Below are 19,332 nucleotides of genomic sequence, written 5' to 3'. Positions count from 1 at the left end.
ACTAGAAATATCTATTACAAAATTTCCACAGTGTCTCTATTGAATTTTCTTAATTGGGCCATATACTACAGTTCTTGTATCAGGGGAAAATACTTCTAGGCCAATAAGCCAATTTTCTTTCAGCATCAACGAACAGTGCTCTAAATATAAAGAACTGGCCAAAGAAAAATTCTCTTAAAGATTAGAGATTTCAGTCCCACCATAGAAGCCACAGCCTACCTCTTCAAAAACACAGCAAAACTCAGCAATCCAAGCTCTGAAATCTTTGAGAAAACAAAATTGAAGATATGAAGATCCTGAGAGGTAAATTGAAAGGAATCCTTTCAGACCCTACCCATGTTACCAATGGGGAAATTCCAAGGTGCCTACAAGGAAAATTTCCAGAGAGAATAGACAAGAGCGTGTACAAGGGGGAGGATCTCTCTGTGCCTAGAAACATGAAGAAATGCCATCCCCCACATTCCCCACGAGCCTATTCTCATGAGCCCAAACAAGATCCGGGTCACCTGGAAATGAGAATGAGACTCAAGGTGTCAGGAAGTCCCTTTCTGAGAAAGAAAGTCTGTCCTCTGGGAAAGGTCTTAACACATGGTGGACGTTCCAATTTTCTGGGTGGGGAGGGCACACGTGTAGATGAAAACAGTCACAGCCAAGTACAAGTGGTGTTTGTGGAGAGCTGCTGTGACGGCACTCATAAAATGGCTAATGCACTAATTTCCCTTCACTTCATGCAAAACTATCAGCAGTGTTTTCCCCTGATATCATGTCCTTAGTTGAAACCATCCTGGAGATACCGACTCCCCTGACAGAAGCCGCCCTTTCTGTCATACAAACAGATGTTTCTGCATAAAATGCTCCCCTGATCTCAGGTTCTTCTATCCCCCCAAACCCTGAGCTTCCCTCTCTAGAATTTCTACATCTTGTTCTATTGTTAATGAGGAAAGTCCCAAGGGCCAGGTGGGTCCACCTGGAAGGTACTGACAGCCTCCGGATGAGCCAGGAGCAATATTAAGAGGATTTTTGAATCAGCTGTCCTGTCTCTGCCGTTGATGTCAAAGGACAAGGTAATGGAGAGTCCTGTGGGAAAAGATCTGCTTTTGAATTACTTCATAACATCAAACTGAAAAAGGAGTCAGGAGGTGGGATTCTACACGTTTGTGAAAATATTACAATTTTCATAGTCTTAGACAATAAATACCAGTAAAAATGGAAAAATGTATCAGCATTGAAATAAAGACATTTTCTGTTCATTCATGATAGTCTGGGCCAATTTGTGGTTTGCAAATATCAAAACCACAAATACAGTTCCAGTTTCAAGGCAGGGGTGCAGAGAGCTGGAAAGAACATGGCTTCCACCCACCCGAGACAGAAGCTGGAGAACCCACAAATTAATAACTATTCTTGAACCTGTGGGAGAATGAAGGTTGTGGGGAACACAAATGACCTTAAATACACAGAGAGAGAGGTTCCTGCAAGAAGAAACAGGACCCAAGTACCCAGGATGGACTGGCACACGTCTCTGTTGATGTTCTATAAAATGGAAAGAAGATTGAACTTGAAATTCTAACATTGTTAAAGGTGAGTGGGGGCTGATGTGACAGTCATGGAGACTGTCACAGACACAGGTAAATGGGGAGTCCCAGGCTAACAGTACCCCCCAAGACTGAGGGCAGCCGGAAAATTCAAGAATGACCTTCACCTCCTATTCTTCAATTCCAAAAAGCTTTGAGTGAAAATAAAAAGGGGGAAGCTGGGAGTGCAGACAGTCTCTCCAGCAAAGAGCAGAAAAGGAAGACCCAAAGCTAAAGAGGCAAAAGACAGAGGTGACACCTCTTGTGAATCAGTCTATACCACACACTCCAGGTCTCACCAGAGGAATGGGAAGTGTTCATTACAACACAAGTGCTGAGAGCCACAGCCAAGTAGGAAGGACGCATGGCATTTTTGGTTGAAAGGTGACACCAGCAAGCCATTGAGATGATATGATTATGTTAAGATCTGAATTCAATTGGAGATTAGACCCCTGCTGTCCGCCTCGGCCTGCTACTTTGGAGCTCTAGCGGGACTCCCGGAGAGTTCCCATTGGTTGGGGAAGTGCGGTAGGAGGGAATTCTGGAGGAGGGATTTCCTGTTGGGGTAGTGTGGCCTGGGAGAACGTCGCGTGTATGGTTCGGCATATTTCCCTGAGCGTACATGGCATTGGCGGGAGTTTCAGAAATAAAGTTTGTTCCTGCTTGAGTGGCTCATGATTTTGTGCCCAGCCAGACTGCAGCACACAAGAGACTCAATGCCCAGCCCAGCCCAAAGGTCTAGCAGAGGAGAACACTACTCATTCCCAAGAATGAGCAATATGAATTGCAGTATTTACAGTCCTGTATAAAATACCCAGCTTTCCACAAAATATCACAAGATATATTTTTAAAACGTAAAATAGGAAAACACTATCTACAAAAACATTCTATTTTTTATTTTATTTATTTCTTTAATTTTTTATTCTAATTTGTTATATAGGAAAGGTAGCAGAATACAACAGTTACTAATAGGGCATTATGTAAAAATGTGGATGTGTAACCGATGTGATTCTGCAATCTGTATTTGGGGTAAAAATGGGAGTTCAAATCCACTTGAATCTAATGTATGAAATATGATGTCAAGAGCTTTGTAATGTTTTGAACAACCAATAAAAAAAAATCAAGTACAAAGAAAACATCTTCAAGGTAGACAGTGGAGAAAAAAGACACATTATCAAAGTACACAAAGAAAAACTGTGAATCCTGGATTCTATATTCTGCAAAAATACTCTTCAAAAGTGAACAGCATGTCTTAAAAGGTCTATCTACATTAGACCTTTAATAATAACACGTTGCCAGCATGTCTTAATGTGGTAAAAACAGTCGATTCCAGGATTTTGTAGGGGCATCCTAGCAATGCAAAGACAGAATGGCACCATGCCCCAATTTCATACTCAGCCCCTCTCATGTGATATAATGAGGAAAAACTGCAATGGGGAACTTGATGATACATATTCTTCAAGGCAGTGGGTATCCTCTAGAAAGAAAACAAAAATAACTATACTGAGTTTTCAAGGAACAGCCATATGAGACTCTCCTCTTCTTGGAGTTAAATTCCTCAGCTTTCTATTGGTCTCCTAAATGAGGATACTGAGAGCACAATCCCAAGCCCTGTGTTGGCTGCTGATTTTCAAATTCAAAATTGAGTTCAAGATCAGGGCTGGTATGTTTTAAACTGCAACAGCCAAGACGAATGACAAATGGAAGATCCAGTCTTCACTGCTCCCCCTGGGGTCAAGCCTCAGCCCCCCGGTGCCCCCACCCCTGGCCTGTCTCCCTCTCAGCAGAGGTTTCCAGGTGAGTGTGGAAATGCCCTGCCCAGGTCTGCCTTCAAGGAAGGACTTGCTCCCCCGTGCAGACTGCCATCGGCAAACTCTGTGTGGCCTGCCTTAACTTCAGAGAGATGTGTCAACACCTGTCGGAACCCTCAAGGCAGCCCACCGCAGGGGAGGAGGAAGGAAGGGGCTGCAGCCTGGGCAACTTCTGCCTGGAAGGAACACTGGCTGCGATCCTCCCTCCTGAGTCCCCTGCTTTCCTGGCCAAGTCACTTCACGTCTGCACATCACTTCACATTTCAATGACTCTGTTGCTCCTATGAAGACATCCAGGAGCATATGGGACTCCGAGGGCTGAATTCCAAGGCCACGCTCTCTACACACTAAAACCTGCCATCCGTTTCCCCAGTGTTGTGTTTTGGAGTCTCTTTTGGATTATAAACTCCTCGAAGGGGGAGATACCATCTTACAGACCTGACCTAACCTTGAGAAGGAGGGCATGTGTCAGCATGTAATAATTGTCTATGAAATGAGTGGGATATTTAGGGAATTTTAGAAGTAAATCTAGAGATAAAGCCACAGACGTGCTTCTCAGAATGAAGAACCCGTGTGGCAGCAAAGGGAAATGAAATTGTCCTCTTAAAAAAAAGTGTGAAGTTTAAAAAAAGAAGTGAAATCCCCATTAACAACAACAACAACAACAAAAAAAAAAACACACTGAATGTTGATTGTAGTGTATTGATAACTAGAGAAAGGAAAATAACTATGAGTTTTCTCATATTTAATTAACACAAACAGAAATCAGGGGCGCATGTGCGGGAATGGATATTAAGGGTGGGGAAGATGTGGGTGGATTCAGCTGAATCTATTGATATGGGCCTCTAAGCAGAGATTCTGCTTTAGAGGTTGTAGCTCAAGAAGAAAGGTGCCAAGTTGTTTTGGTGAAAAGGTGGTTCACCACAAGGAAGTCGGAAACACCTGAACTCACTGGGACTCAATGACTTAGGGAATCCAGGACTCATACCAGTGCCCCACCTCCGACTCTCAGGCCTTTGGCCTCGGACAAAATTATACCATCAGGCTTCTTGGTTCTGGGGCTTTCAGACTGGGGCTGAGCCACACATTGGCATCTCAGAGCCTCCCTATTGCTGACAGCCTCTTAGAGGCATGGAACTTCTCAGACCCCATAATTATGTGAGCCAGTTCCCCTAATTAATCCCCTCAGATGTCTATCATCTGTCTGTCTGTCTATCTATCTATCTATCTATCATCCCCTATTTATTGTCTCTCTGGAGAAACAGGTTCACAAATATAGAACACTTTCCCAGGTTCACATAGCACAGCAAATATAATTGTCAGGATTAACTAATAAAATGTGACGTCCGTTCCACTTTCCTTTCAGCCTTATCCCACTCTTTATAAACCAGAGGTGGCTGTTTTCTATCTCTGAAGTTGTTTATAGATCAACTTATCTAAGAAAGGGTTGATAAAGTGTACTCCAGACACTATTCTTTGTCCTTGGCTTCATTCAACTGATTCTTGATTCTTCACTGGTCTCTCAATTTCACAGGCAAGTACAAAGACAAGAAATCAAGTTAGGTAGTTTCAATTTATTGAGGCTACATAAGGAGATCATGAGTACGCTAATAATTCATCATACTATGCAGTTGAGGCTACATAAGGAGATCATGAGTACGCTAATAATTCATCATACTATGCTTCAATGAGAGGGACAGTGGTTATGGAGCAAAGAATAAAGGCTAGATGAAGAGATGCATATTAGGGAATCTTTACAGAGAAGTTGTTGAAGTTTAGAATAATCATTGGGGCAATGGCAATGTGAGGAGCATGCCAGCCGTGTGCCCCTGGTGGGTGTGTGGCAAAAGAGAGGGGCCTGAGCCCTACACTGACTTCTCAGTGACTCACAGGACTCCTCCACTTAGGCTTAAGATAGGACTGACTCTTTCCTTCTTTTAGAAATAAAAACAGCAACAAAACCATGTGCCTAACTTAATTTTTCTTTACTCTCTTCTACTCAGTCCCCCACTTATTGCTCAATAACCCCCCACACACACCCCACGGCCTCTCTCTCCAAATACCTTTACAAATGTTTCACTCCTCTGCTCTTTACATCCCTAGATGAAATGCCTCTGTGTCTTTTGCATTCATTTATTTTGCTATTTTCTCTTCCCCATCTCTTTGCATACCTGGAGTCTATATGTCACTGTGAACTTCTCCCAAGCTTACATGTTCCCCCTCTAAGTGTGAGTTATTTTCTCTTTGGTTCAGTTTTTTCTACATTGGAATACCTGATATCCTCTGTTTCTCATGCACTTTTTTTTAACTAGTTCTTACGCCTTCTAGATTTTATCCTTATTTTTTCCCTCATATTATAAGCATATGAAGTTTAACTTGGCTTTCCTTCATCTCAAAATAACTCTTAAGAGTATTAACCTAATAACGAACTCCCTTGTAATTAAACTAAACCTCTATCACCAAATTGTGTTGGACGCCATCAAGCCTTTCCACTGCACTTCTCTCAAGATGCAAGTCTAAAACTGAGCTTCACCTCGGCTATCTGTGAGCCTCATATTTCTGAACTATTATTTTTTCCAAAATGACTAGGTGTTCATCTTTTATCTTAGACTCAAACACTTGGTGTATTAGTCAAACCCTTGCTTGCTTAACTTTATTCTTTAACTTGTTAGTAAGACCTACTAGTTTATTTGGGTAGACCATTTGCTACATGTTTTAGATATGATCACTTCTCTCCATAACCACTCATTTCAATTCACACCTTCATTATTCTTCCTTCATCACAAATGCCTTACTAAATGTTCTTTCCGCTTTCAGGTTTCCTGTTTTTACCTGTCCATCTCACCAGATACCAGTAGCTGAATAAACTCCCCACTACCTCTTCACCAAACACTGTTGAACTACACTGTATCAGTGAATGAACTGGTGATTCAGGCAATATACTGTTATAAAACTAGTGTTTTTTCAAAAATGTGTTGTCATTGAGGGAGTGTAGTATATCTGGATATAGAAAACTGCATATTTTGTAAGTCATATATGTATATGGGTGTGCATATAGGTGGACAGGTGCATATCATACATAACTATAGCTATAAGGAACTCTAAAAATAACTAAGAACTAAATATCATCAAACTGTCAAAGTTTAGCTCAACTCTCAGTCCAGCCTCCTCTTTTTCCATCTTTGCAGAGTTAAACAGTAAAAGTCTAGGGATTTCATGTTGGCTTCTCAGAGTGATCGCTTGGAGATCAAGACACAAAATTTAAAAAGTATCTACAAATGGGGGATGATGGTATTTAGTTGATCGGAAATAATAAAAACAAAATATTGCCATTTGAAGGACAAATCTAACATAAAATGTTAGAAAGACTATGCTGAGAATACAAATTTTGCCTTTTAAAGATTTTGGCTTTCTGGACTCTGTGAATCAAAAGGTTCTGGACATATGACTCTTAGGAACTTGTGGGAGAAGATGTTTCAGTTTTTTCTTCCAACTCACTGTAAATTGGTGAATAAATGTTTAATTCTTCATAGAGACGATCATCTGGAATCTGAAAAGGGAAAAATCATTGCAAATCAATCACTAAGAACTGTCCATTTTTAGAATCCTTGTTCTAGAGGCTCGCTTGCATTCCTCCTGACTTCCCAAATCTCCCCTCCTCTTCCTCCTCCCCCTCATCTTCCTCCTCCATCTTCTCTTCTCCTCTCCATTCCTCTCCCCTCCTTCCCCTCTCTTCATTGTAACCAATCCCTCCATCTCCAGAAAATCACCAGTTCATTCACTGATACAGTGTAGTTCAATAGTGTTTGGTGAAGAGGTAGTAGGGAGTGTATTCAGCTATCATATTGGCTGCCCAACTGAACCCAAAAGAAATCATGTGAATCAACAACAAGTCTGTGAGATTATTGCTGTGTCTGAGCTCTGGTACACCTCCGTCCTATCTGTCTTTGGGGTAAAGTGTTGTTAAAAGGTGGTCAGACTTGACCATCAGGAAGGTGGACGCACAGAATGCTTCCTCTGGCAGATTTGATTGTGCATCAGTATGGCTGATTCCCACCAAAGGTGGAACTCACGGAGGGGTGAGTCAAGCAGTAGTGCAGGTGAAATCATGAATTAGGACATAAAACATGAGGCTCTGGAGCAATGAAAGGGGGGAAAGTCAAGAAAAAAGAAAAAAAAGCAGGGACAACTCTAAGGATTTTCTTCTAGAACAAAAATTAAGACATGCTGTCTGCACATCCATCTGTCATGCTCAAAACATTTGAGTAGCCATAATTTCTAAAATTATAAAGATCCTATTTCCCAAGTCCTATTTCATAAGCTATTTGCTAGTTCTGAGTGTAAAATGAGATTTAAGACATAATATTTGAAAACAAAAATCAGTGAAATTTTGAGAAACAATCTGGAAATCCCCACTCCTCTCCCCCCCCCAAAAAAAAACAAAACATAAAACTCAGCGCCTATTTTTAAGGGATAAATCAAATTACTTAGCCTGTTGTCCAGGATTTCATGTTAAGCTTCTACGTACCTTATTTCTTTTGAATTCTTCTCCAATCCCATAGATTGTGAGTGACACAGCACTGCACAACCCCAGGATGGTGAGAAACAGCATCATTGCCACAATTTCCTGTTGAACAACAGCCCAAAAGATGGCCATGTGACAGGTGTCCCAAGAGTTCATTCCCTCATAGCAGCCCCTCTCTTTCACCTCCCTGGACATAATCATCTCTTGCAAAGTGACACATACGTGGGAAAACCAGGAGGCAGACAGTTTCGACCTTGAGGAATCTGGCCAGGGGTGGGGAGAGAGGCAGGCAGCCTCTCCTTGGAGTGCATGTGCCTGAAGAACATTCCCTCCTGAGACAGAGGTTCCCCAAAGAGGACTGTGTTCATGGGAAAGGAGAAGAGGTTTCCTGCTAGGATGGGCACCCCGAATCTCAGACTTTTCCCAAGAAATACTTACGGTGGTAAAAGAAGCCACGAAGCAGCCGTCATCCTCATGAAGGTTCTCACACTGGCTGATATAAACCCAGTTGTTGCCCAGGTTGAGGATCAGGATGACGATTCCTGCTCCCCCGGCTATGCTGCTGACCGTGTTTGCTCCCAGTCTTCCTCGCACCTGGTGACCAAGAAGGCCATTCAATCCTGGGACTGCACCTGCCAGCACATTCAATGCACTGACCTGCATTTCAGAGCTGGTTGCGTCCAGTAAACTCTGCTTGGTTCAAATTCTCAGTTAAAGCGGGAAATCTTTAAAATGTCACCACTGCTTAATAAGCAGCTATTACTTTCTTGCTGGCACTGCCTTCAACAGGAGCAGCACAAGGGGTAGGGATGGAGCTCAGTGGTGGAGCACAAGGCCCAGCCGGGTTCAATCCTCAGCACAACAAATAAACAAACACGAAGGCATGAAGGCATATGGCCTATCCTCAAAGAGTCCCCTTAATTAGAAGCTAATTATTTATTTGATCATATGACTATGCTTAAATATTTATAATATATAGTATGTGGGACTTAAAAAAAAAAAACAACCAATGTCAAGGCAATTAGACTTCCCTGTATGTTTCCAATCATTATATCCAATGTTTGTTACAAAAAGCTTTCCAACACAAAATAGACTGGGGAAAAAAAATCACATAGCCACACTCAGTATAAGACTGCAGCTAAATAAGCACACACACACAAAAAAACAAATAACTCAATCAATAAATGGGCCAAGGACCTGAACAGTCACTTCTCAGAAAAGGATATGCAATCAATCAATAAATCTATGAAAAAATGTTCATCATCACTAGCAATTAGAGAAATGCAAATCAAAACTACTATGCTAAGATTTCATCTCACTCCAGTCAGAATGGCAGCTATTATGCATACAAACAACAACAAGTGTTGGTGAGGATGTGGGGGAAAAGGCACAATCATACATTGGTGGTGGGGCTGCAAATTTGTACAGCCAATATGGAAAGCAGTATGGAGATTTCTTGAAAAACTGGGAATGGAACCACCATTTGACCCGCCTATCCATCTCCTTGGTCTATAGTCAAAGGATTTTAAAACAACATACTACAGGAACACAGCCATATCAATGTTTATAGCAGCACAATTCACAATAGCTAAACTGTAGAACCAATCTAGATGCCCTTCAGTAGATGAATGGATAAAAAAAATGTGGCATATATACACAATGGAATATTACTCAATAATAAAAGAGAATAAAATCATGGTATTTGCAGGTAAATGGATGGAGTTGGAGAATATAATGCTAAGTGAAGTTAACCAATCCCAAAAAAACACATGCCGAATGTTTTCTCTGATATAAGAAGGCTGATTCATAGTGGGGTGGAAAAGGGGAGCATGGGAGGAATAGACAGACTATAGATAGGGTGGGGGTGGGGTGGGGAAGGGAGGGGCAGGGGGTTAGCAAGGATGGTGGAATATGATGTACATCATTATCCAAAGTACATGTATGAGACACGAATTGGTGTGAACATAATTTATATACAACCAGAGATATGAAAAATTGTGCTGAATATGTGTAATAGGAATTATAATGCATTCTGTTGTCATTTATTTTTTAAAAATCAATTAAAAATTTTTTAAAGACTGCAGATGAAGATGTATATCTCCCTAAAGATCCTACAATTCCATTTTTCTTATCTTCCCAGGGATGAATAAAGACAGGGTTGCAACTCACCAGATGAATTCCATTTTTCTTTTCAGATATAATTGATAAGAGTCCAGAGACAGCAAACTGTCCAAAAGGGAAAGGCAAATAAAAACATGAGTCTCTTCTCTCTACACTGTCCCTTTCCTCCCATCTCTAAAGTCTTGAGTACTCTATAAAGCTATCTCTTCATGTTCCACTTGAGACCAATATTTCTTTATTCTTATTTCCTATAAAGTGCTTCTCAAAATTAAACATGTATATGAATCCTGTGTGTCTTGGCATAATATAGGTTCCTATTTGTTAGGTCCCCGGTGCAGCCTGAGACTCTTCATTTTTACCTGGCTTCCACGTAAGGTTGACTTTGACAGTTCATGGGTCACTCTTAGAGCAGCAGCAACCTGGTGCATGAGAACTGTTATAAACATGATCCTCATTTTATTGCAATTTCTGTGTGTGTGTATCCTTTGTGTTGCACTGACAGCTCCCATGCATCTGTGGCACCTCTGGCTCCAGAGTCTGGTGTGCATCTGCCAGGCTCATAATGACGATGAAATGTGCATGAGAAAAGGCTTGGCCAAAACACAAATGGAGAGCACAAATTCAAGACAGTCTCTAGAAATCTCAGATTGTCTATGGGTTGGCCCACACTTAATGAGCTAAATGTTTGCAATGCAAAGACATTAGAAAGAAATTTCAAATAATATATGGGAGGGGTTCAAGGTGATTCTTGAACAAGGATCTGAGTACTGTGGATTAGCAGAGTGTCAAGCCAATGTGATATTTTTTAGGGTTAACATATATCCTTGTGAACATACCAACACATTCTGGTGTTGATGCAAAAAACAACATAAATAATTGCACAATAATTATGTGAAGTGAAGGAAGATAGAAAAGAGAACATACTGTCTGATTTCAGTTACATAAAACGCTACAAGGTGCCAATTTAGTTACAGGTATAGAAAGAAGATCAGTGAGTCCTTGAGGGTGGGTGGAGAGGGAATAAAGGCAGGCAGGGAGGGGTTCTAGAGAAGCCCAAGGAAACTTTTGGAAATGATAGATGTGCTCATTATATTCATGTGCTGACATTTTTTTATGTGCTGACATTTTAATGTGTATCTATGAGTCAAACATCAAATTCTAAATATGTTCAATCTATTGTTCATCAGTTATACCTCGATCAAGTTATATATCCTTGTGATCTCATCCAACCACCCATTTTATGGACAGTCTACTGATTAAAAGAAATACAATGAGAAAGTGCCCAAAAGGATTCCTAGGGCGTAGTAGAAGTTCATCAGATACCTGCTAATCTTCTTACTCTTCCACAATCTTCCCCCCACCCACCACCACCTTCATAAAGATAACTTTTTAAATTATTTTTAAAATGGACAGATAAAATTATATGTAGTCATTGTAAGACCTTATTGATGAATAGTGCTAGGGGTATTTTCCAGGAATTGAATTTTGGAAGTTTGGGTTCAATTTCTATTAACTAAAAGTCCCTGGACAAGTCATTTAACTTTTACTAGGTTCTGATCTGATAAAAGTATGCTAAAGGTTTAGAACACAGTTAAATGTAATAAGATTCCTTTATTGTCATAGTTAGTGAGCATTATATGAAAAAGTGCTTCGAAAACTGCAAATACATGTATCTATAGTGCACAAACATGTGAATAATTATATTATCTTAATAATGTAGATAAGTAAGTAGTTATAAAGAAAATAAAATCTGTTCAATTGTTATTTAATAATTGTTATTTAATTTAATCGCCATTTTAAAATTGTTATTTCAATAACAATTATAAATAGATACTCACAAGTACTGCTCCCCAAAATGGGTAACCTGCTTTAATTGATGAAAATATTTCTTCATCAAAGTCTGACATTTCAAGTACAGAGCAGACAATTATTCCACAACAAAGGCATATGGCACCAATCAGAATTTGTGTTACCTAGAGAAAAATGAAGTTTTATGAAGTTGGAAAATATTTTCCCAGAATTGGATTCATGTTCTTGTAATTAGATCAAATATGGGAAATTGCTTTGGTATCTTAGATGGTCCTGAGAGGGAGTCCCAAATGCGAGATGCTTCAGTCATCCCCTGGCCACTGTAAGAGCTGAACGGATAGAAGAACAGCCTACAGTGTGAATGGCCAAAGCGTGTTTCATATCTTTATTTATGGTGGACATCAGCAATTATTCTTTCCAAGTAAAGACAGCGGTTACAATAGTGACTCCTTCGTGCCTATCGGTCATTCTCGTCCCCCTAATTTAAAGTCTTCAGGAGGGAATGCTTCTGTCCTCCAAGAGGGCCCAACTAGCTCCAACTCTTCATCTACCAGGATTTCTTAGAAGACCTCTCACTCCTCATGAACCCAAGTGAGAAATCATTCGATGGAACCAAATTCCCTTTCCTAGAGCCAAACCTTACTCCTGCTGAGACTTCTCCACTCACCCCCAGGAATTGCAGCTCTCTCTTCAAAAATGTCAGCCATGTCTTTGGTGGTGGGGGTGCAGTCAGTGTCCCCAGCTGGGGAAGGTCACCAGGAGACACTTGCAAGACCTCGATTTCGGGCACACTGTGAAATTTAACAGAAATTCGGTCATCAGGAAATTCTCTAACTCCCTGTACAAAGTCTTTCACTGACAGAAAGCAGAGTTTTCACTTATGTACTTTTCAAAACAACCCTGCAATTGAAAATTTTTAAAATTTTGTCATTAGTATTTAATGTTAAATATTTTTGTTTAATATTTTTATTTATATATGACAGCAGAATGCATTACAATTCTTATTACCTATATAGACCACAATTTTTCACATCTCTGGTTGTATACATAGTATATTCACACCAATCTTCATTGTAATGATTAAAACATGAAGGCTCAGATGATCCAAGTACCTGATCAAGAAAACTTAAACATTATCTGCATGATCAGATGAAATAAAATCGGACAAAAACCATGCCAAGTATTTTCATTCTTAATCCAGGTTAACTATCAAACTCTCTCCCATTTATCTATGTTTATAAGTAAAACTGAAAATAATCAAACACATATGTTTACTTTGCATTTCATAGTCCTTGAACCATAGAAATGCACCTGAATGTTTTTTGTTTGTTTGTTTTGTTGTTTTTTCGTTCATGACATACAAAAAACTTCCTGTGCACTGAGGACAGTAAAGATAGTGGCTTTGACTGCAAAACACTGTAATTCCAGTAGCTCTGGAGGCTGAGGCAAGAGGATCCCCAAGTTCAAAGACAGCCTCAGCAAAAGTGAGGCACTAAGCAACTCAGTGAGACCCTATGTCTAAATAAAATACAAAATAGGGCTAGGAATGTGGTTCCATGGTTAAGTACCCCTGAGTTCAATCCCTGGTACAAAAAGAAAATGTCTTTGAAGGGTTTATTGGAACTCTATTCCCATTTTCCTCTTCAGAGCAGGACATCACAGTTGAAGGTTCGCAAAGGCCAATCACAGAGGAGGTCATTTTGTAAATCTGCTGTCCCCAGCACATGTCAGGCACAGAGGCAAGAGATCTACATAAGTCGTCAAACTCTCCTGTCCTATACCCAAACCATGAGGCTCTTGTGTTAGAAAACCAACCCGTCACTCCCAGTTCACAAGCTGAGCGAAAACCCACCATCAGAAAAGAAGCCCTGAAAAGTAAAGCAAACAGTGTCCTTAAACCCAGTGTGTCAATCAAACTAGGTGAATCCATGCATGAGCCCACGAAATAGCTTCTATCTGCCTGGCACAGTGACCTTCTGTAACCCAATGAGTGATACCAGAAAGGAATAATAACCTTTGCTTACCTGGAAGGCTCCTGTGGGTTTGGAAGAGCCAGATCTGCTCTGCTCGTATTTTCTGGGTCCATTTTTTCATGAACTAAGCTTCCCAGGAAACAATCAAACACATATGTGTGTTGTCACATGGAGGCAGGGTGGACTTCCTCTGACTTGTGGCCTTGAGAAGCAGTTAAAACAGCTCAACTCCAACACCGATGATTATCTCCAGCCCCAGCCATTTGTCAAACAGATAAGTTTCCCAGCTGATTATGACCCATGGGGTGGGTCTTCTTAGAATGGAAAGAAACTTGAGAATTCTGGTGAGGAAGAAATATACAAAGTGAGGAAATTTGACACTTCTGGATCAGAATTCTCCTAGGATTTATAGAACCTAAAAAGGAAATATTTTAGTGGGAGTTGAGAAGGTGCAAGAGAATTGTAGAACAGAAATAGGAGTGGCTTGGAGGGGGGGGTTCTCCAGTTGTGTCTCTGTCAGAAGTCCTCTAGTTACACCTTCGAAAAGACCATCTTCCCTGTTTAGTGCACACTCGGTTTCATGTGCAGGTTCAAGGCCTAAGCAGTGTGTGTGTCTGAATCTTCAGATCTGCCTCTAACTTCACTATCTGTTCTGTCTCTCTCTTCTTGTCTTTTGGACAGTGTTTATGTAATTGTCCACAGCAAGTAGTCTTGGAAACCACCTGCCGGACAGGTAGAGTTCTAACTCCTGTGAACCATGATTAGTCGAGTGTGACAGCAAAGAAGTTGTCACACTGAAGACTCCTCGGCCTCCTAAACCATTAGACTGTGCTGTTCAGAGCTTTGCCATGGTGAGACTGTGCCAATGGAAACTCTGGGATAAATGAACTTGATTTAAAAGTCCCATGAGCCAGTCTAAATAGTGTGGGACTAAGCCACATGCCTACATTAGGAGGGTAGAGCCAAACCAACACACTCATTCTATACTATACCTAGCCACACCAGACATAACGGAGTAGGGGGAATTCACAAAAGGTATGTATTTCTTATATTTCAGGTTAATTATAGGCATAACCTTGAGTGGCTTTTAATAAACTGCAAGGGACTACCCATTACATCCCGATCACCTGTGCTGTTCTGCTGGGGTGTGGCAAAACTTCTCAAGGGAACGAAGATATTTGCATGAACAGACTCTAAAGGACATATTGGCACCTCTTTCCTAACAACATATTACTGACCCAGGGGCCATCTTTCCACCATGTTGGCAGGAATGGGTGGACCTAACAAATAGGCTACTTGAATTAAGAAATAAACCTCATTCATTTATATATTTATCCAAAAAGACTGTGCTCCATGCCAGGCACTAATGTTATCACTGAGCAGCACATAGGGAGGCCGTAGCTCCAGCCCCATCAAACCCACAATCTAGCAGAGGAGAACAAAGATAAGTGATGTAATATGACTCAATAGGTCAGAGGTTAGGGACTGTTGGAACAGGGAGGAGGGTATAACAGCTCTGTCTGATGGGGAGATGGAGATCCAGGGAAGGAATTCCCCGGGAATTCCTCAAGCCCAGACTTAAACTGAAAGACTCAGGAGTTTCATTTTCTTGCCTTAGTGAAGTCACCCACATTTGTTGGGGAAAGTCCTGAAATCGGTTATTTATGGTGTCTCCTATTTATGCGATACAAATAATCGGGAATCAGATTTGAGGGATGGAAACAAATTGAGAATGGTCTTTGTGTTGGGACACAATGCTACTCTGAGAATTTTCAACAGAACCTTGAAAAATGTGAACCAGAAGCTGATAGGTAACTTAGGACCTCCCAGTTGTTTCATATCCCAATTTTATCAGCACCTTCATCTTGTCCCTGGGATACCCATCGCCTTCTGTACCCACACATTGGATTCCCAAAGCTATGGTCTTTCACCTTCCCAGCAGTGAATATTGAAACACAGGACAAAAATGACTTTTCTTTTTCTTTGGGTTGGGGCAAAATTATCAAGATAAGTTTTAACCATACCGCTGCCTGAACGGAAGAGATAATCGAGCTAACCTTCCTCCCGCCATCTCTCTCTCCTCCTCTGGCATAAGCTTTGCACACGCCTGCTCCCCAGGCTCCATCTCTGGCTCACTCAGTTACTTATGCCCTAGATTTATTTCCCCAAACTCAAATGAAATTTGCTTTCAGATCTCACATGAACATTTTTTTCTCAAATCAAATGCTCAATTTACTTACAATAAATGTGCATTGCTCTGCATGTTATAATTTGTAAGTAATACTAGCTCTTAGAGAGTATTTTCAGATGCTCCCAAAGGAACCAATTTCTGTCCCTCCTACTCCCTCCTCTTCCTCCTTCCCTCCATCTTTTCCTTCTTGTCTCTCAGTCTCATTTCTACATAGCAGGGCCAAGTCTGGTTTAATCAATACAGTTAAGAGACTAAGGGAGCCAAAGACCAACACCAACCTCCAATGTCCCATAGATAACAACATGGTTACAAAAATAAAAAAGATGAGAAAATGTTGTTTCACAAAATGATAAATTATTCTTAAAGACATAGTGCCATGTGCAAACTTGAAGGAAAACCTTTTGTCTCTTCATTATAGGGCAAGATTCACATAGACCAGCTCCTTGAATCTTGGTGTAATTGGAGTTTATTAATTGTTGTGGCCTGTGTGAACAATTAACACAGTGATTGTCCAATTCATGTGAATTCTTATTGAGTCGTATCCATCCCATCTTCCAAAATGATGCTTTTCAGAAAGAAATAACAAGCATCTAATATATTTGTTTTCTTGTGTACAAGAACACCTGCTCGACGGGGAGAGGATTATAAAACAGAATTGCAGGCAAGGTGTCGACATTAGCTGTCCTACTCCTGTCGTGGATGACAACCGTGTTAGCTTTCTTAATCCGTTCCTTCTCCCTCCCCCCATAATCTTAATACAGTTAGATCTGAAGGTCTGGTCAAATCCATATATTTTCAAGATAATTCCAAAACTTTTAAACAACTTATTAGCTTGTTTTTAAAAGCACATCATTTAATCTTAATTATTTCTATTAATCCCCAGAGGAAAGAAATACATGATGTTAAAATAACAAATAGCATGTATTAATTTTATAGGATGGTCAGTAGCTGTGTATTTTTTTTTCAGTTTCTTTATTAAAAACTTCTTTCTTCTATATGAAACTTTTACTATACAGCAAACATCCAAAATATTTTTTTAATTTTTTTCACATATTTCCAAATCATTTATCTCTTCTTTCTTCTGGGAGAACTTTCCATTACTTACCTTCTAAAGTCTTCTTGATTTTTCTTTTTTAATGTTTTTTATAATTTTCAAAAGTTTGTTCTCTGTTCCTATTTTCTTAACTACAGGCCTAATTTCCAGGTTCTAATAATATGACTACTTCTTCTACCTTTCAATGAAGCCTCCGTTGTTGAAGACTGGACAAGAGCTTCCCACTCTTCAGCCTTACCTGCTCCAGTGGCACAATGTGTCTCATTCCCTTTAGAACTTCCGAGGTGGGAATTTGCACTTGACTTTCTCTCCACTCATTAATTTAGACACCTTTCATTTAATTTCACTTTTAAACATCCACTTGCATCAAAGATAAAGATTTAGTTTCTTTTTTAAAATTTATTTATTCTCATTTGTTATACATGACAGCAGAACACTTTTCAATTCATAGTACACATACAGAGCATGGATTTTCATATCTCTTTTTGTACACAAAGTAGTGTCACAACATTGTGTCTTCATACATGCACTTGGGATAATGATGGGCATCTTATTCCACCATCTTTCCTACTCCTATGCCCTCTCCCTTCCCCTCCCTCCCCTCTGCCCTATCTGAAGTTCCTCCATTCCTCCCATGCCACCCCCATTCTCCATTATGGATCAGCATCCATATATCAGAGAAAACATTTGGCCTTTGGTTTTGGGGGATTGGCTTACTTCACTTTGCATTATATTCTCCAACTCCGTCCATTTACCTGCAAATACCATGATTTTATTCTCTTTTATTGCTAATATTCCATTGTGTGTATATACTACATTTTCTTTATCCATTCATCTATTGAAGGGCATCTAGGTTGGTTCCACAATTTAGCTATCGTGAAATGTGTTTCTATAAACATTGATGTGACTGTGTCCCTGTAGTATGCTGTTTTTAAGTCCTTTGGGCATAAACCAAGGAGTGGGATAGCTGGGTCAAATATTGTAGTTCCATTTCAATATGGAATCTCCATATTGCTTTCCATATTGGCTGCACCATTTTGCAGTCCCACCAGCAATGTATGAGTGTGCCTTTTTGTCCACATCCTCACCAACACTTACAGTTGTTTGCATTCTTAATAGCTGACTGGAGTGAGAGAAATCTTAGAGTAGTTTTGATTTGCATTTCTCTAATTACTAGAGATGTTGAATATTTTTTCTTATATTTGTTGATTGATTGTATATCATCTTCTGAGAAATGTCTGTTTGGCTCCTTGGCCCTTTTGATTGGGTTATTTATTGGTGTTAAGTTTTTTGAGTTCTTTATATATCCTAGAGATTAGTGCTCTATCTGATGTGTGTGTGGTAAAAAAAAATTTGCTCCCATTCTGTAGGTTCTCTCTTCACCTCACTGATTGTTTATTTTGCTGATAAGTTTTTCTGTTTCTTGTCCAGTTTGATTTGTTGATACAATTTCAGGAAAGAGAAAAAAATCATCCTTATTCTGTCATCTAATATGGAGAAGCTTTAGTGAAGTATTAATAAAAGAAACTTAGAGCAGTAAAAAAATGAGTACATGTATTTTTCAAGGAAGATTCAAAGAAAAGAAAAATAGCTTAAAAAAGGAAAAAAACAATTGTATGATCACTAAATGAATTCACTCAAAAATGAGAGAAAAGAGGAAAAGGTAGTGGAAATCATACATATATATGCATATGTACATTTACATATATATATGTACATGCATATATATATGACTTTTTTCTAATTGAAGGACAATAATCTATATTTAAGGATCTCTCAAGCATCTACAAATATAAGAGAATAAATTTATATATGGTGTCATGTCGCCATAAACATTTTTAAATTTAAGTAATAAAGATCCTTAAAACTTTCACAGAGTAGAAAATATGTCGTATCATAAGGAAATAAATGGAAATGACTCAGATACTTTTCCACCGCCTGAGTTAGAAAAAAATAATTCTAAATTATATATTTCAATATAGAGTTAAATTATCAATCTCAATTAAATTAACCAAAACTTAAATTATCCATCAGGTGTGGATTTAGAATAAATAATACTGAAAATTTTTAAGCCAAATTTTACCCCTCCCATTGTTAGGTATGTTCTGGAAACACTGGAAAGCAAGCTGGCAGAGGAATACATGGAGTCCACACAATGTCCACTGTTGGGCTCCTTTACAATCTAAGTGCTGCCTGGACTTGCTGCTCACACTTTCTGTTAGTGTCCCACAGGCTACCTCTTTGTCTGACATCCACACCACTTGACTAAAACTGACC

At 39.7% G+C, this 19,332-nt stretch overlaps 1 protein-coding gene across 1 annotated transcript; it reads right to left on the bottom strand.

Moving 5' to 3' along the window:
* Positions 1-5,023: 5,023 nt before the first annotated feature.
* Positions 5,024-13,969, bottom strand: MS4A2 (membrane spanning 4-domains A2). Its single transcript, XM_081281705.1, has 7 exons — positions 13,862-13,969; positions 12,505-12,628; positions 11,867-12,001; positions 10,077-10,133; positions 8,346-8,501; positions 7,911-8,009; positions 5,024-6,932 (listed from the first exon to the last, which is right to left on the bottom strand). The coding sequence occupies exons 1-7, from the start codon at positions 13,921-13,923 to the stop codon at positions 6,834-6,836; spliced, it is 732 nt and encodes a 243-aa protein (XP_081137831.1). The 5' UTR covers positions 13,924-13,969; the 3' UTR covers positions 5,024-6,833.
* Between the last annotated feature and the right edge of the window lie 5,363 nt (positions 13,970-19,332).

The sequence above is a fragment of the Spermophilus citellus genome (genome assembly GCF_964194105.1).
Source record: "Spermophilus citellus genome assembly, chromosome: 2".
Taxonomy (NCBI): Eukaryota; Metazoa; Chordata; class Mammalia; order Rodentia; family Sciuridae; genus Spermophilus; species Spermophilus citellus.
The sequence above is the reverse complement of the archived record's forward strand: the minus strand, read 5'-3'. Positions and strand labels throughout refer to the sequence as shown.

Coding starts and splice junctions, on each gene's coding strand:
- MS4A2 (XM_081281705.1), bottom strand. CDS start 13,923: ATGGACCCAGAAAATACGAGCAGAGCAGATCTGGCTCTTCCAAACCCA. Junction 10,134..11,866: donor CATTTTGGGGAGCAGTACTT/GTGAGTATCTAT, acceptor CCTTTTGGACAG/TTTGCTGTCTCTGGACTCTT. Junction 8,010..8,345: donor TCGTGGCTTCTTTTACCACC/GTAAGTATTTCT, acceptor GTTGTTCAACAG/GAAATTGTGGCAATGATGCT.